The sequence below is a fragment of the Bacillus rossius genome, assembly GCF_032445375.1.
Source record: "Bacillus rossius redtenbacheri isolate Brsri chromosome 9 unlocalized genomic scaffold, Brsri_v3 Brsri_v3_scf9_1, whole genome shotgun sequence".
NCBI lineage: Eukaryota > Metazoa > Arthropoda > Insecta > Phasmatodea > Bacillidae > Bacillus > Bacillus rossius.
In genome coordinates this window covers 15986828-16005070 of record NW_026962012.1, presented here as the reverse complement: position 1 = coordinate 16005070, position 18243 = coordinate 15986828, and the positions used below count along the sequence as shown (strand labels likewise).

The 18243-nt window shown below is 37.3% G+C and overlaps 1 protein-coding gene across 1 annotated transcript in view; it reads left to right on the top strand.

Moving 5' to 3' along the window:
• The first annotated feature begins 2125 nt into the window (after positions 1-2125).
• The window catches only part of LOC134542682 (uncharacterized), a 71466-nt gene continuing 55348 nt past the window's right edge, over positions 2126-18243 (top strand). The window contains exons 1-2 of the mRNA XM_063387132.1: positions 2126-2366; positions 2682-4995. Of these exons, the coding sequence (XP_063243202.1) occupies positions 2697-4559 (1863 nt within the window). The 5' untranslated portion in view covers positions 2126-2366; positions 2682-2696 and the 3' untranslated portion in view covers positions 4560-4995. The remainder of the gene's footprint in view (positions 2367-2681; positions 4996-18243) is intronic.

Sequence of the window (18243 nt, the reverse complement as noted above, 5' to 3'; positions counted from 1 at the left end):
CAACTATACACACGGAAACAAGCCAGTTGCAATTACGTGTGTTGTACATGCGGGCCGCGGCTACGAAACTTCTGAAATGTAAATACTTCTCCTAGTTCGCCTCGAATTACATAGAATGCGCGCTCGGTGTCCACTGTTCACTCAACTCGGCAGGCGCACGGAATAATAGCCGCCGTCCGCCAGGGTTTATTTAAAAAAAGAGAGAGAGTTTAGTTAGTTAAAAGGATAGGCTTACTCGATGACTTATATGCAGTCGCCGACAAATTTTTTTTGTTGTATTCCAAAAGTTAAAACTTTTGCCCACTCTTATTTGTGTATTTTTATTATTTTAATATTTTACATATTTAAGGTATGTTACAAAAACTCCCTTGATTTGTTGATTTTAAAACTTAACATTTGAGAATGTTTTTTCTAGCATTTATTTGGCATCTTCAGAAAACATATAAGTACGGTTTTTCAAAGCCACCAGCATGAATTCCGTGCAAACAATTTGTGCAATTTACTTCATGGCTCAACAAAGCTTAAAACTGTAAATAGTTTAGTAGTTTTCCTGGTGATTATAACGTTCAAAGCCATAATTTGTCATAAAAAAATTTAAAATTATTACATCTGTGTATTTAATGTTTTTGTTCGGAAACACCTTAAATAGCACCATTTTGCGCTTTCAAATCCAAATTTTTCCGGGGGAGGACCCCCGGACCCCCCTTCCCCCCCCCCCCCCCCCCCTTAGGCACGGGGTCCGTAAATGACAGGGCTGTTGTGTAATCTGGCACCACCAATACTGAAGTCCTGCGCACACCTATGGGGGACCCTGTATCACATGTGTCAGTGCATCTAAGGTGACGTCGATGAACAATGCACCACGGAGATATGGGAGGGAGGGAGGTCACTTGACGACATCCACGGTGCCTTCCTCAGTCACTAAGGTGTCGCTGTTGCAACTTTTGCTTCAATTTCTGGTGTATATGTATGTCAAAATAGAGATTGAGCACTTGCGATATGTAGCACTTAGACCAGGCTGTGCACGAAGAGCTACCAACATTTACAGGATGCCATAAGAACCGATGGTACCGTAGACCCCAACAATTTAGAGCAAATGGTAATCCTTCACTCATTTGCAAACAGCCCAAAGTACTACCTCCAAGAGTACACACAGCAACTTCGGGCGAACAGACCTGTTCATTACGTTTATGTGCAACCCTGCCTAGAAAGAAATAACTGAAGCGCTCATGACTTACCAGACAACAAACAACAGACACGATCTCATAGCTAGTGTGTTCAAAATAAAGGTTCAAAAATTAGTCGTTCTACTTACCAAAGGCCAAATATTTTAGTAAGTTTAATGCTTTTTGCACTCGATTGAGTTGCAGAAACGTGCATTGCCCCACGTACATTTGTTGCTGTGGCTAAAAGAGAGAGAAAAAAAAAACACAACCAAATTGACGACATTATACGTACCGAAATCCAAGACCCGAATGCGGACAAAAAGTTGCATGATTCACTGACCCTGCGGCGTAAAAACCAGTCGTCTCCTTGCATGGATGTTAAGTGCATGAAAAAGTATTCCCGGGCACTATTGAAGGATACACATACAAATAACAATGGATATCCCCTATACAAGTAGAGAGCCCCCGAGCATGGTGCTAGGACTAGCAAATTATAATTCGTGGTGGCCCTGTAGAAGTTGAAGTGGACAACAATTGATTGTGCCTTATTCGCCCCTATTGCCTAAAATATTTAACACATATTTAAATGTTGAATTCTGCAGTTATGTTATAGCTTTTAAATACATATATTTGCAAAGGAAATGGCCAAGCTGTTTTAAGTGTCCAACAAGGTAACAATAGTATTAATGCCAAATATGAATTGCAAATGTTTAGGGCATGTAGATATGTCAGTAGCAACATAGCAGTGTGTAGGATCTTGGGCTTACCGCTGCACGAGACACACGCCACTGTCACCCACCTGGCAGCTCACTTACTCAATGGCGAACGCATGTACTTCACTGAGCAGAATTTCCGAGACAGAGTAGCAACGCCTCCGAAAACAGCGCTGACTACATTCTTCCAACTGTGCGAAAATGACAACTTTGCAAAAACCCTGCTCTATTCTGAAGTACCGTAGAATGGGGTGAATAGAAACAGTGGGGTGAATAGAAACAAAACTTCATAATCATGGTATTGCTTTGAATATTATACATTTATATTGAATTTTAATTGAACTATTATTGCTTTTGTGTTGGCAACACTTTAGACTAACAAGAAAATTATGGTTTGATTGTGTGGCAGCACTGTAGGTTGATGTTTACCCTAGTGTGTCTCTTGAAAGTTTTAAAGATGTTTTCCGACCTACTTTGAACTTCTCTGGTAAGTAAACATATATTCTTTATGCGATATTTATTGGCATTGTAAATACTACCTATAACATCATTATAAAAAAGTAAGGTTTGGTTATTGTTTTACTTTTGACAAAATAATCTCCAAGAATTTTCAAAATTTTCAGGTTAGGTTTTTAAAGTTTGTGGGGTGAATAGAAACATAACAATTCTCTTGTTTCTATTCACCCCACAACAGCAAAATTAAAAAAAAAAATCTAGTAGGCCATATTAATACTATATAAACACCTATTATCCATTCTCTAGTTATTATATACCATCCTAAATAATATATTTCTTGTTTCAGAGTTGCTGTTTAAATATGCCACGGAAGTACAAACCCATTGTCGGAGGCGGTTACAAAAAACACAGCCCTGATCATATAAAAAATGCCCTCTCTGACATTGAATCTGGCATTAGCCTGCGGAAAGCAGCTGAAAAACATGGGATTCATTATAGTGTACTATACAGACACGTAAAAAGAGGCCCCGACATTAAACATCAGGGTGGACAAACTGCCTTGTCTTTTGAAGAAGAGAATTTGTTTGTAGATAGATTGAAAATATGCAGCGAATGGGGCTATCCTATCGACTCTACAACCTTAAGACTACTAGTAAAGGACTTTCTGGATAGTAGGGGGAAGGAAGTAAAAAGATTTAAGAATAATCTTCCCGGTCGTGATTTTGTGGTATCATTTATAAGACGACACAAAGATCAATTGGCAGTGCGAATGTGCCAAAACATTAAACGCTCCAGAGCCGGTGTAACACCAGAAACCATCAACAGTTACTTTGATGAATTGTCAAATGAAATAGAGAATGTGCCACCATCTAACATAATAAATTATGACGAGACGAACCTTACGGACGATCCAGGAAAACGAAAGATAATCACACGGAGGGGAACTAAATATCCTGAAAGGATCATGAACTCATCAAAGGCATCAACTTCTGTGATGTTTGCTGCCGCTGCAGATGGCACTATACTACCCCCTTATGTTGTGTATAAGGCTTTGCATTTATATCAAACCTGGACTGAAGGTGGGCCAAAACATGCAAGATATAATCGGACGAAATCTGGCTGGTTCGATTCGTTCTGCTTCGAGGACTGGGTCCTTACAGTTGCTATCCCATATTTGAAAAAGCTAGACGGGAAGAAATTTCTCATTGGAGACAATTTATCTTCGCATCTGTCATTAGAATCGGTTAAGCTGTGTCAAGATAATGACATAAGATTTATATTTCTACCAGCAAATTCAACACACTTAACACAGCCGCTGGACGTGGCATTTTTTCGGCCTCTTAAAACTACTTGGCGCCAAATATTAGAGGAATGGAAGAAAGGCCCAGGAAGAAATGAGGCAACAGTTCCTAAGGATAAATTTCCTCTGCTTTTGAAAAAGTTGTGTGTCTCCTTGAAGGAAAAAAATGTTATTGCAGGTTTCAGGAAATGCGGGATCGTGCCCTTAAACCGCAATAATGTGTTGTCAATGCTCCCAGGTACTGGAATAGACCAAAACCAGGCTATGATAAACCTTGAAGAATCCACTAATGCTGTTGACAAGATCTTTAAGGAACTCCTTCAAAGTCTTAGGCAAGACCAGACTCCTAAACCAAAGAAAAAAAGGACAAAAGTAAAGGTCCAGCCCGGCAGAAGTGTTACCGTTGATGACTTTGAGGAAGTGGATGGGGAGAATGTAACCCTCCATACTTCACTTCACAGTGACCCAAGCCCTTGTACATCGAAACAGGCCAAGCCAATGAAAATAAATGCCAAGAAAAACAGAAAATTTCTTGATTCATCATCAGAGGATGATTGTGCCTACTCAGTGCAGGACAGCGATGATGACCTAATTTTGATATCTTCAAATTCTTCTGATCAAGATGAAAACACTGGTATCTCCATAAGCCAAGGTGATTACATGGTGGTCAAAATATATGGAAAAACAAAAACATCGTTTAGATATTATGTCTGTAAAGTTAGTTACCTTATGGACAATGGTTTTGTTGGGACATTTTTAAAAAGAGTTCCACAAACCAAAAAGTTCACAATGACTGAAGAAGAATCTTTTGTTTCGAAAAACGATGTTTTCCGAAAACTGTCGTCACCAGTTCTCAATTCAGGTGCTCGTTTTAAAGACATGCTATGTTTTGAGGATGACCTGACTGATTTAACAGTTTATTAATGCTTCAGCCCATTGGTCATGGTAGAGAGTTTTGTTTTGTTTTGTTTGTACATATGTGACAACACCATTTTTGTTAATTTTTCTCACTTTTTACAGTAATAAACCATTATATTGTGAAATAACATTTTATCTACTTATTTCCTAAGAGAAAAATATATATTTAATTGTTTCTATTCACCCCACTTTGGTTTAAAAAGAAACAACCATGGTTTATAACTATTGTTTCTATTCACCCCTTTCTGTGGGGTGATTAGAAACACCATGTTATTATTTTTTTTAATTTTATTGAAACAAAAATATTTACTAATAATATCATACAGTGATAGGGGCACTATAGACCTGAGTTTTGTATATTATTTTTTTGTTTTCAACTAACAAAAAATAAGTAAATTTTTAATCCAAAGTTCAAATTTGTTTCTATTCACCCCGTTTTACGGTACTGTGGTACTATACATGGAATGCATCTAGGAATGAATAGAAGTGTCGTGTACAGGGAACACTGGTTGAATACTGGCTAGGTGTGAAGGCAGGAGATGCATTGGGTCTGATATATACTGTGCACGTCAGTAACTTTGAATGTTATTGATTGCAAATGCTGCTCAATGAGGTGCGGGGCCCGACAAGCTTCCAGATGCTTAAAACCGTAGATGGTCAAGAGCGGGTAACTTTCAGGGAAGCATGAGATGCCCGTGGGCTATTAGAAAATGACAACCACTGGGATGCGACTACGGCAGAAGCCGTCCTTTGTCGCTCAGCAGCCAAAGTTAGGGAACTGTGCGCAATTTCAGAGAGTAGTGAGCACTTGCGGACTATCCAACCTCCTTCAGCTTTTGAGATAAATACAAGAACGTTTTATCAGAAGATATCATGCATAGGCTGGATTTTGCTCACAATGACCTAATAATTAACGAATCTTTGGTATTGATTGAGAATAAAATGTTTTCCATATCTGGAAATTGTCTTGCTGATTTTGGCCTACCCACACCACAGCGAAGAGGGGAATTGTCAAGCGATGTTGTGAAGGAGCTAAACTACGATACCATGGTTTTAGAAGCGCAAGTCAATGAAATGGCACCACAATTGCTTCCTGAGCAGCATCAAGTCTACAAAATGATTCTATGCCTAGCAAATATTGAAGAGGGGGGATTATTCTTTATTGACGCACCAGGGGGTATGTGTAGACATTTGTGCTGAATCTTCTGCTGACACAACTAAGCAAGGACCACAATATAGCTCTAGCTGTGGCTTCCTCGGGCATTGCTGCAACTTTTCTTAACGGTGGCCGGACTGCACATTCCGTTTTCAATTCGCCGCTTAATCTTGCAAGCAAAAATACCCCAACATGCAACATTACCAAAAACAGTGGCCGGGGAGTCCTTTTGCAGCAGTGCAAGTTGATAGTATGGGACGAGAGCACAATATTGTACAAGCATGCATTAGAGGCGTTGAACCGCAGCCTGCAGGACATCCGCGGCAACCAGGCGCTGATAGACAGCGTTGTCGTTTTGCTCGCAGGCGATTTTAGACAGACACTGCCAGTTATAGAGGATGGCACACCGGTGGATGAAATAAATGCATATCTCAAGGCATTGCCACTGTGGTTCCGGATTGAAAAGCTCCATCTTACGTGCAACATGTACGTCCAACTGTGCAACGAACACGAATCACGTGTCTTTGTGAATAAACTGTTGCAAATTGGAGAGGGTTGTCTGGAATCTATTTTCCAAAGAATTTTCCCATCCAGTGGCTACAGAGGATGAACTTATAATGCACGTTTTTCCCAATTTGGAGGTTAATATAAATAATGAAGAGTGGTTTTGTGAGAGAGCAGTGCTGACGCCAAAGAACGAGTGGGTCAATAAAATAAACAAAATTTTTTAGACATGATCATCGGCAATTGAAAAGTATACACTTCCATAAACACTGTGATGGCTAATGATGATAGTACTGCCTACCCCGTTGAATTTCTCAACTCCCTGGAGTTAACGAGTGTGCTGTCCCATAAGCTGGAGCTTAAAGTTGGTGTTCCAGTTCTGCTGATGCAAAACCTTGATGGACCCAGACTGTGTATTGGCACCAGGCTTCCTATCACAGAGCTGGGCAGTAATATTATAAAAGCCACCATTATTACAGGAGTTGCTAAAAGAGTGTTTTTTAATTCCCCGCATACCCATTATTCCGAATAACTTGCCATTTCAATTTTAGAGGTTGCAATTTCCCTTAAAATTGGCTTTTACGATGATCAACAAATCCCAGGGCCAAACTTTAAAAACAGGCAGGCATTCTTTTGAGCACTCCATGCTTCTCACAGTCAATTATATGTTGGTTGTTCACGTGTTTCAAGTGCCCAAAACTTGCAAGTGCTGACAAATAATAATAAGTTATTTAATGTTCTATTCAGAATGGTATTGGAATCAGGGGCGTAGCCAGGGGGGGGTTTTAGGGGTTCAAACCCCCCCCTTAGCACCAAATCTTTAATTAATTTCTTATTCATCACTCAAACAAATTTCATATTAAATTAATAAAAAAAAATTACCATTACAATATTTAAATTTAAGTACCGAAAACTGCTAAAATAGCACTATTTTACACCTTAAAATCCAAATTTTCCCGGTGGAGGACCCCCGGACCCCCCGCTTTGATACGGGGGGGGGGGGGGGGGTGAGGCCATGCTTCTTAACACCCCCCATACACAAATCCTGGCTACGCCACTGATTGGAATAAATAAATTAATAAATAACACCCAACAAGGTGTTTGATTGTTCACTTTGAAAAAGAACGTTGAATGCTTTAGCCTCCAACTGCCAGAAATGATAAAATTTTTGACATTCTTCCGTAGACCTTCAATGAGTTACAAGTTCCTTTATTATATCATTCAGACTCTGTTTTGCACAGCACCTTAATGATAAGGTTTTTTAAACTGTAGCTGTGTCATCACAGTTTAATTTATCGCTTACTTTGAAAAAGACCGTTGTATATAGGTAGTTGTGTCCAGCCCAGAATTGACAAAGTATCTACCACCCAGAAATCAGCCCCCACAAAAGGGGTTTTGATTGCTCATTTTGAAAAAAAAAAATTGTATGTCTACATAATATTCCGGTTGTTAAGCCATCGCCTCAACACTGTTTAATTTTGTTTTGTACTTCCCCCCAAAATTGTAGCACCCAAAAGTAAGAGTATGTAGTGTATCTGACTTGTAAGACTTCAGTAGGTAGGTATCCTTAAAGAGTAAACAAATATGTGGAATCTGAATGTCAACAAAAAAAAATTTATAATTAGATTTGAAATATCTCAGTAACATGCTACAATGTATAATTTATTGTATAATTAAAAAAAAAATAAGTAGATGAGGAGTCAATCTCAATTTAGGGTGGTGTTATTTATTGTTAACTTTGAAACAATATAATTTTAGTGTTCTATCAAAATACCCTTATCAGAGAAAGTCATAAAATTATTACTTACATGACTCAATGCAACAATAATGTCCTTAATCCTATTTGTAGATTCACAATGTTAATAAAAGAATATAATCTTATTTATGAATGTTAGGGAACATAAACTGAGTCTACCTAAGTTAACCTAGCACCAATGTCAAAATACAACACACAAACTAATCACTGCAGATCTACTGATTAGAGATTTCACGACCCACTTTACATAACTGCTTTTATAAAACTGAAAGAATAAACTTAGAATTATTTTGTTCCAAGTGATGTTCCACTTGGGAGTCTTAATTTCACAGTAAATTGTGATCAAATCATTATTACGGGGATAAAATGTTGGTTTTTAAAGTTTTAATAGTAACTTAATTCACAGATTGTTTATAACACATGTTGAATGAAGTTTAAATAATTTTGATTTGTTTATCATAACTTTATGATGGAAACTTCATTACATGTAACATTTTAATGTAACTGTATATAAAGCTAGTTCGTAATGGTATATTGCAACACAATGTCCTATTTCTCAGAATTTGTGCCTCAAGCAATCAGATTCTCTCCCCACAACCACCCACTGTAGGCCATGTTTCATGGCTGGCATGTTGCAGGACTGATGTCAGAGTGGTTGGAGGGTTTTCACTTCTCATCTCACTGACAGCCCAGCCAGTTGAGGCTCTCGTCATTACAATTACGGACTGCTTTTCCTATACATTATCACAATAGCTCTCTTGCATTTTGTGTTTCCTCTAAATAGTTTTTAACAGATGTTCACATGTTATCTAACAGTAGTAAGAATTTGTTTAAGTGTTCCTAATTGCGTTCTCCTACTCGACATTTTAGAGCTCAAAAATGATGTGCTTCAGGCCCCTTCTACACCCTCTATAGCACCGACGTAATTCAAACCTCTCACCAACAAGTGTCTGCCCTGCAAGAGGTGTACACAGAATCTGTGCCAAGTACTCCTAATCTTAATTACCTAACAACCATAATTGTCTTTTTCTGTTAATTTCAATCCCCCAAGTGTATGTTTTTCCAGGTTATAACACAAGGACGGAGCAGGCCCATGCACACCCCTGTCGGAATGCACCCTCCTTCGAACGGTTTACATTTTAACTCATGTACTAAATACGTAACTGATTAAGTACAGGTTAAATACTTGTACATTAGTATTAACAGATTGTTACTTTGTTCCTTCAAGTAATTATGAACAACCTAACAGCGATTCTGGTAATTCCTGGCGCCATGACACCCTGGTATCTCCCCAGTCTCCACCACAGCCCAGATTAGAAGGCAACCATCGCACCTCGAGGACTTCACCGTTTGTATTTTCTGATACAGTAGCACCCGCCGTTCTTAATTAATATTTAAACCTTTACTTTATCTTTGAGGCCCACCCCAGGTAATTGACTGCTTCACCTAATAGTTTAAGTTCGGTAATGGATATTAAACATACTGACGAGAGCAGGCCATGAGGTGTTATTGTCCGCACCTAAGCCGGGTGAACTGCTGCTGGGGACGCCTGGAGAGCCACCCACGACTACGTGTAATATCGTCGCAGCTGCTCAGAACGGGTTGAGGGAGTGGAATTAATAAGACCACAAGGGGAATCGAGCCTGCTCACACGGCTCACGTTATGGCCTAGGACAGAGCCACACGCCGGGTCCACGTGCCCATCCAAGCGGTGGTGCTCAAGTCCCCCACCAGCAATACGTATAAACAATTAAGCTTCAAATCCTCACATCAAAGTTTATTAAATACCTAGTGAGAAAATTTGTGATCCAACAACAAATGCAAAAGAGGTATTGGAGTAAATTTATAAGAATATCCTTTTATTAACAGCAATAAGAAAATGGAATAACCAACTCAGCATGAAAGACTGAGCACTAAGTGTGACGGTTTACGAAAAATTCCTATTTCAATACCTTGAACAGCACAGAGTAGGTATCCGTAAATATTTTCCCAAACTAAAAATTCAGCATTTGCTCAAAATTTTCCGCATTGCAATAACATAAAGTTAGAAATTGTATTATCTTTACAGTGGCAGGTATTGCCACGACCTTCTGCTCGGAATGGTGGCGGTGCGGTAAACAACACTAAACTCTGCTCACTGCTCAATCACAGCAACTAGGAATCAATGATGTTACTTCTACTTGTGTATGCACAGAGCTCACAGTACCTATATACGAATTTATTTACTATGCACATGGCATGTTTAATACATTCACTGGTATAAAATTCTTAAAATAAAATACAATATAATAGCATCGTATTCACAGACAACACACAGACTATGCTTTACATGTCCACACACACACACCCATAGATGTATAAAATCAATAATATACGGTACATACAATATAATAGCATAAATATACTCTCCCTTCCTCAAAAAACTGAGGGCAGCAACAAAATGCAGAAAAATTTAGTGTGTTTAGCAATACAGTGTCTCTCAACCACCAGCCTTCGAAACAAAGATGTTCACAAACATTCACATACATAATAATTTACACAAAGTACAAAACATAATCATACAATAACATAGGTCAAGCTTTAAAATATTACTAGTAAACATATTAATAAAATTCCTTACAGTAAAAATGAATTGAATAGAGATTAACACGGGTTCATTAAAGATGGGAATGGGAAATGAGGATTCACAGAATGAGTGGTGGGGGTTGACAACAGTACCCAGAGGAAACCACCTACACATGGCAATGTCTGCGAGGCACATTCCTCACTCGCCAATAATTCAGGCCTGGCTCCGTATACTGCAGTTACGGCAAACAGTGTTATGCACCTCAGTAAAATGTGAAAATTAAACGAGAACAGATTTTAGTTTAATGTCATCACAAAACACTATGCCAGTACAATTTGCATAGAGAACCTTTGATAAACAATCCTTATATACAATATCAAAACAATAAATTAATTGATTGAATACAATAAAAGAAACCAATACATTTGTAGGAACTTTTAAACCATTAATTAAAAAAAATTATTTGCTGGAATAAATTATTGATTATAGAATAAACTTATGTCTAAAATGTAAAAATGAAAGAAATTATATTTCTTTGAAAAATGTTAAATTATTATAAACCAGTTATTATGCTTTCCAAGTACTAATTGTATTTACAATCATTTAGCTTTATTTTTTAACAGAAAAACTGAGCCAATGATACTCTGTAATGAGACCACTTTCCACTACTTACAAAAGACAAAGCAAGCAATACCACACACAGTCAAACCAAGAGCATACAATGTTCACAGTCCTAGCACAGCACTGGAACAACTTGAGCAACTGCTCCAAACTCTACACAAAATAACAGCTTCAAGTCATGCATACAAATATTCATAAAATCTACCCCCAGATAGGATAACTCCGTGGCCAGTTACACAATCATGACACAAGGCAAAATAAAACATTACTCCATTTCATTCCCTGCAAAGCTTTTGCTTAGAATTTCCTACTAAACTGCTCTCATTTTGTATAGTTTCAGTTACAAACTTTAGCGAAACTCCGTGAACGTTCTAAAATAAAATCACCAACAACATTAGTGAGCTGCAGGCTGGACTAAATCACTCACAGCTCATGCATTAACGTTAGTGAGATGCAGGCTGGACTAGATCACTCACAGCTCATGCACTAACATTAGTGAGCTGCAGGCTTATCTGGATCACTCACAGCTCATGCACTAACATGAGTTGGCTAGAAGTTGGACAGAACTACTGCTTGTTTTGATCAAAGTTGCTGCGGATTCATGCTAGTATTCAGGTGGAATATGACTAGTTTAATGCTTCTGTTATGCATCTTCCAGCACCAAAGAACTCTATGCACAACACACCATGGAGCTGCATTACGAAACAGATCCTGTGAGATGCCAATGCATTTTTTTTTTTAATTTTCACAAGAAGTTGTCATCTTTTAAGATAAAGAGTAGGTTCATGTTTGAGTCGATGCAGAGTTCTACAAACTTTTTTAATGTCTTTAAATGGAGCTTGGTGTTAAATAATAAGCATTTTGGGTGAAAACATGCCACCATTTATCCCCTTCAGCAGTATTAAAATATTCTAAACACAAAATGTTTCTCTTTCTCTGTCTTCAGCACCATACTTGCTGCTTGGTTCAAAAAGTGTACGAGGGAATGGAAGCTTCACTTTAAACCAGAGATAGAGAAGTTCTAACCTGAAAATATGGTAAAATGTTTATTTTACTTAAAAATAACCGAGACCTTTTTATACCCCTAGCTAAGTATCTAATAAAATTGGCATTTAAAATTTGTTCTATCAGAAAACATAAACCAGAAAAAACATTTATTTTGTAATAAAGGTAAATAAAAATGTACAAAGTACCTGCGTTATTCATGTATGTTGTATTTATGACATTTTAAAAACTAGTCAATGCCTTAAAATCCTGCTTATAAAACTTAGATAGTGAGAATTTATTAAAATAAGGCAAACATTTTGTGACATTTAACATAGTCTTCGATGGCAGGACATCTTTATTATAACAATGAACTTCCTCCAAGATTAGACATCACTTCTTATTTGTGTTTTTACATGTAGGTGGATGTTAAGATGTGTGCGCAGGAACATAATGAAATAAAATCTCTTTGTTATTTAGTCTTGCTCGTTACGGACGGACACACTGCAGGAAATTCGAGGAAGGAATGGTCACAGCCACCCCAGCATTTAGCGAGATCAGGAACCATAGGAAACTGCATTTCGGATAGCTGGCTCGGAATTTTGACTGGGGTCTTATGATGTGAGTCCAACATTTCATCACAGCAACAACTATCATCATTGTAGGTATATTCATTCATGCACGTAGTGTAAAATTCAAGTCTACATCATAAAAACAAACTTCAGTCCCTGGGAAACAAATACCTTGGCAACCACACTGCTTGCAGCCCTAGTTTACAAACGATTGAAATACAAAAAAGAGCAATCCCTCTCCATTCATTTCTTCTCCCTTCTCCCTCCCCTCTTCGCGATAATGCACGTCTACCCCCTCCCTTCCTGCCCGACCTCGTCCCACCTTGTGTCTCACTGGTAGGTTTCGGCCCGCTACGAGGCCTCAACACGCACTCGTGCGTTGTCTGACTTCTCGCAAAGAATATATGTGAGGGAGGTATATTATCACACAATATGGAGACCAACGCTGTGAACTCATTACCTATTACTGTATTTGGACCATTCATCCTGTGTGAATGCAAAGACCAGCTGTATTTACAATGTTTTTTTTAGCCATTTTGCATTTCTTCCTTTGAAATTTGATAAATTACAACAAATATAAACAATGCAGGTACTGGTGAATTTTCTTTATCATTAACTAACACAAAGTTTTCCAAGTAATATTATTTGCTGAGAAAACCGGCAAGACTGAAATGCAGATTTTACCATGTCCCCTTCAGTTTAGAAAGCAAATAGGCCTGTGGATTCAACAAGTGCATAGTTTTCACTCAGAACTATGACTGGATGGTAATTGTTATCGCAAATCAGAAACATGTTTGGTCAAAACTTGTCTACTGTGAAGATTTAGGGTGTACAAAACATTGAAAATGTGAACTTTCATAAATGTGGTGGTACATGCTGAATGAAGCTTTGGTTTTAAAAGCAACACACATGCTAGTTCCAGGAAAAAAAATACTATTTTGATGCTTATCATCTTAATCAGCTTTTTACAATACAGACAGCTCTCTATTTTCCGTGGCCCCAATAGGATAACAGCATAAGCTTATTTGAATCCCAAGAATCCCCATAAAAAAATTGAAAAAATATTAATGAAAATTTATTGAACATATTTTTCCTACATAACAAGAATTAAATAAAGTAGTTGTACAGTCACTACCTTTAATTGATACAGGATGTAAAACAAAACCAATTTTAAAATATCACTCAAAACCTGCAGTCGCTGTGGTTAAGAATGCTGTTAAGGCAAGTCCAAGGGTGACATCGCGGAACAATGCATGTCTTTGTTCCTCCTGATAGCATAGCAGACTGGCATATCTGCAGTCTCCTACTTGCTATCCCCGTGTATCTCCATCCTACATGCAAGGCTGCCTGAGATGTAGACAATCGAGAGAAGCACACTCACTTATCACTGCCGTGTAACACACTGAATTGGTCCAGCACAAGTCTGCATTTGCGCTTATTGTTTTAACACCTGAGTAGGTCTTATTTGCTCTTTAAAAGTTTGATTTTTTTATTCCAGAGTTGTCCAAACACAAAAACCAATTTAAATTTTGATATAATATTCTTCAATTTTACTGCAGTGGAAAATGAACTTCATATGTGGACTGCTAAAACCAATGCACTATTTGGTGATGAAACCCAAAGGCATTTTGCAATAACAAGAAGTCAAATATTTTTGTCTGGGGCAAAATTTTGTTTGGAAGACCAGTTACAGACAAAATAGTTCTATGTTTTTATAAAAAAAAAATTCTTATTTTCTTGCAATTAGTCACTAAAAATGGGCGTATGCTGGCTGCTTACTAAAAATTAGGCATACCTTCTTTATGCTATATGGCCGCAACTAGAGGTCAGGTTTTCCAACATAATGTATGCTTTTATTCAGGATAATTCTACCTGCTTAAACATATTCACAATTCAATAAAAATAAGATTACCATTCTCATAATAAATCACAGAAAAAGACTTTGAGTACTTTTAGCTCAACCTTAAGTCACTCAGTACTTATGCTTTGTTTCCTTGGTATCATTTTGTTGGGGAAATATTTTTTAACAATGAAACAAATTATAATTTTGAAAGGAAAATAATTCATTTTCTGCAACAAGCCACTCAAAATGGACCTTTACAAGTTGGGCATGACTATAGCTATGCGTTTTTTTTTGGTCCGTAAAAAATTTGTATATGCCTTCTAAATCATAGATTTATTCAAAAGGCATCTTGTATCTAAATATATAAAGTTTTTCATTAACAAATCGTGCAAGGCTTTTGCAAGAAGCTACTAAAAAACGAAATTAAACATTACGTACAACAGAATGAATTTAAATGCAATATTAGGCCTATATTAACATGTTTGTTAACATTTTATGTTGGATTATCCACGAAATTGCTTCTCTTAATTAAGACAGATAATTGTGTGTCTACGTATGTATATTTAAGTTTTATAAAAACTATAAATATAGTATGAGCCACTTCAGTAGCCTAAGTAAGCTAATGAAGGTGTAATACATATAAAGGTGCATCATATAAGACTTACATATGCCGAGACAAGTATTATAATTTTAAGTCTAATATCTAAATCAATATTCTATGGTTTGTCCTTGTTTTCTTTTTGTGGATTATTATAAGAAAAATGAAAAACACAATATTTTAATAGGCAACTGTTTTTACCTGATTTCAGTATATGATTTAACGTTCTGTTTTGCTAAACGGTTAAAGAATATCCATTCTTTTAAGCAAAACACTTAAAGCAAAAGCATTATTTTCATAAAATCCTTCACATTTTATATTCTAAGCATATTAATGATTTATAGCCTCGTTCTCATCTAAAACTGAAAAAAATGCATCAATGCTTACTTAATTAATTATTAGTTACACAAAACTGTCTTACGAGGATGCTATGTTCATAACTGGTACTACTTTACAGGAAACAAAACTTATTAAAATAACACAGGCAAACAAGAAACATTTTTTTTGGTGCCTAGGATTTTAGAACTAATTTTAGCTATATTTGGGGCACTGAATTTAAATATAAAATTAGTTTATTTCTATCAGCTATACTTTTTGAGATAAGTGTGAAAAAAGAAGTAATCCGCCTGCTTGACTCAAGCCACTTCCTCACTGGGATACCCCAGGGTGGGAATCCCATCCTTCATTTATTTCAACGCTTCAACAAAATTTAAGGTCAGTTTGTGAGTTTTAGCCATGCAGGATAGATCGAAGTTGATAAAAAATGAGTTCCAGTAGAAGAAGTTGTGTAAATTATCCTGATGCAGAGAATACCGTATTTACTCGCATATAGGTCGCCATCGCAGATAGGTCGCACCCATAATTTGAGGTCTTGAATTTGGTATTTAAGATTCCCCCTATATAGGTCGCACCGGTAATTCATTACCGCGCCGTGCGCGGAGAAAGGTCATTGTACTCGATCAGCTGCTGCCTGCTGTAATGACGTGGCATGGCCGCCGGCTGGCTCTCTTTGTTCAGTGAGCTGCGCATGCGCAGTATAACTCACTCAACGCTCCGCCCAGACTCGTGACCTTGCATCAGCAGCCAGCCAATAGATGCGAGCTTAGTGGAAAAAAATAGAAGCTCCACCTCCCGTGTACCAATTTTGTCCAGTTCTAATACCTGTTTATTGGTATACGCACCAGTTTTCTCGCTGCCGTGACATGTTCAAGTTTACGTCCATCTTGATGACTTGATACCAATAATTAATTAATTACGATCCCCAGAAATAAATTGTTAGTTTAAAAAATATGCGTCAACTGTACAATACTTCCGAAATTATAAAATACGTATAAAACAGTTAACACGACTCCGCTCATTTTATCTTGTGAAGTGTGTCTCGTACCAGTATTTCGGCTAAGTTGTGACATAAATACAGTATCAGAAATTAACAATCAGCCACGTTCATACATTCGTGAGTTTACGTTTTTCCCTCGTGCATTTTAGATTGTCTCCTGCTATAATTACTCGGACTTTTACACACCTAGGCTTAAATTATTACATGTTTAGAAATAAAAGCAACTTTTCATGTTATAAAATATGTATATTTTGCGATTTAAAATGTTCATTGCCGACTATAAACGTTACGTTTTTCACGTTGTTTTTAGGCCTACTAGCTAATCTTATTTACTCTTAAAGAACCCACGGTATTTTCTGGTTGTTTATGGTTGTTATGTGACGTAAATAGCGGGATGGATTCGATTTTTGAGTCGTAATTTGCGTGAAAGTATTGTATTGGACTAAATGGGAACTAAACGGGACCTGAAGAATATAGTGCAAATAACGGGAAAACGTAAATAACGGTAACGTAAATAAGGCTTTCGCTGTATGTGTACATTGTAAATAAATTTTCCTATACCTATATAAACTTCTTTTTCGCATTTTAAAGCAAAATATTGCAAAAAAAAATTCCTCAAAAATTTTTTAAAATTTTTTCTTCACATATAGGTCGCACTTCACTTTTTCCCCATCAAATCTGGTAAAATTTCCGCGACCTATATGCGAGTAAATACGGTACACATTAAAAGATAACAGAAAAACTGTTAGTGACCTTGTAAAGAGAGCTTATAATGGATACTTTGGTCTTAAGCTTGGTGATCAGAATAAAACCTGGGCACCGTATCAGGTTTGTAAAACTTGTACAGAATATTTACGCCAGGGAACTAGCGGGAAAAGAAAAAGTTTGAAATTCGGCATACCAATGGTTTGAAGAGCATCCAAAAACCACATCGATAACTGTTATTTCTGTCTAGTAAATATTACTGGAATCAATCTAAACAACCGTAGCAAGTGGACTCATCCAGATTTAGTCCCTACAAGACGCCTGGTCCCTCATTCAGAGGAAGTACTGATCCTAGCATTTCACCAGCTTCCAAAGCTTTCCGAGGACGACTGTTGTCCTCATAACCACCCTTCTGATCCTAATGAAGGTGACAGTGATTATGAGGGGATGTCAACAATTCTTCAATGTTTCAACCAGGATGAGTTAAATGACCTCGTCAGAGATCTTAACCTGTCAAATGAAGCTTCTAAATTACTAGCTTCCAGGTTGAAGGAAAAAAATTTCCTGGAACAAGGAACCAAAATTACTTTTTACCGTACACGAGAAAAGGGTCTGCTACCATTCTTCTCTCAAGAAGAAAATCTTCTATTTTGTCACGACATTAGAGGACTCCTGGAAAAAAATGAGTCTTCCTAAATATTTTACAGAGGATTGGCACCTACTTACTGATAGCTCAAAGCGAAGTTTGAAATGTGTTCTTCTACACAATGGGAACAAATATGGTTCAATACCAATTGTTCACTCAACGACAATAAAAGAAACATATAGCACCACAGCTTTGGTCTTGGAGAAGATAAGGTATCGTGAACATCAATGGGTGATTTGTGTGGACTTAAAAATGGTAAACTTTCTCCTCGGACAGTAAAGTGGCAACACCAAATATCCTTGTATTTGTGTCTCTGGGATAGCAGAGACAAAACACACTGCTGGGTTAGATAAGAGTGGCCTAAGAGAGAAGACATGGTCGTTGGAGAAAAAAACTTTATTAA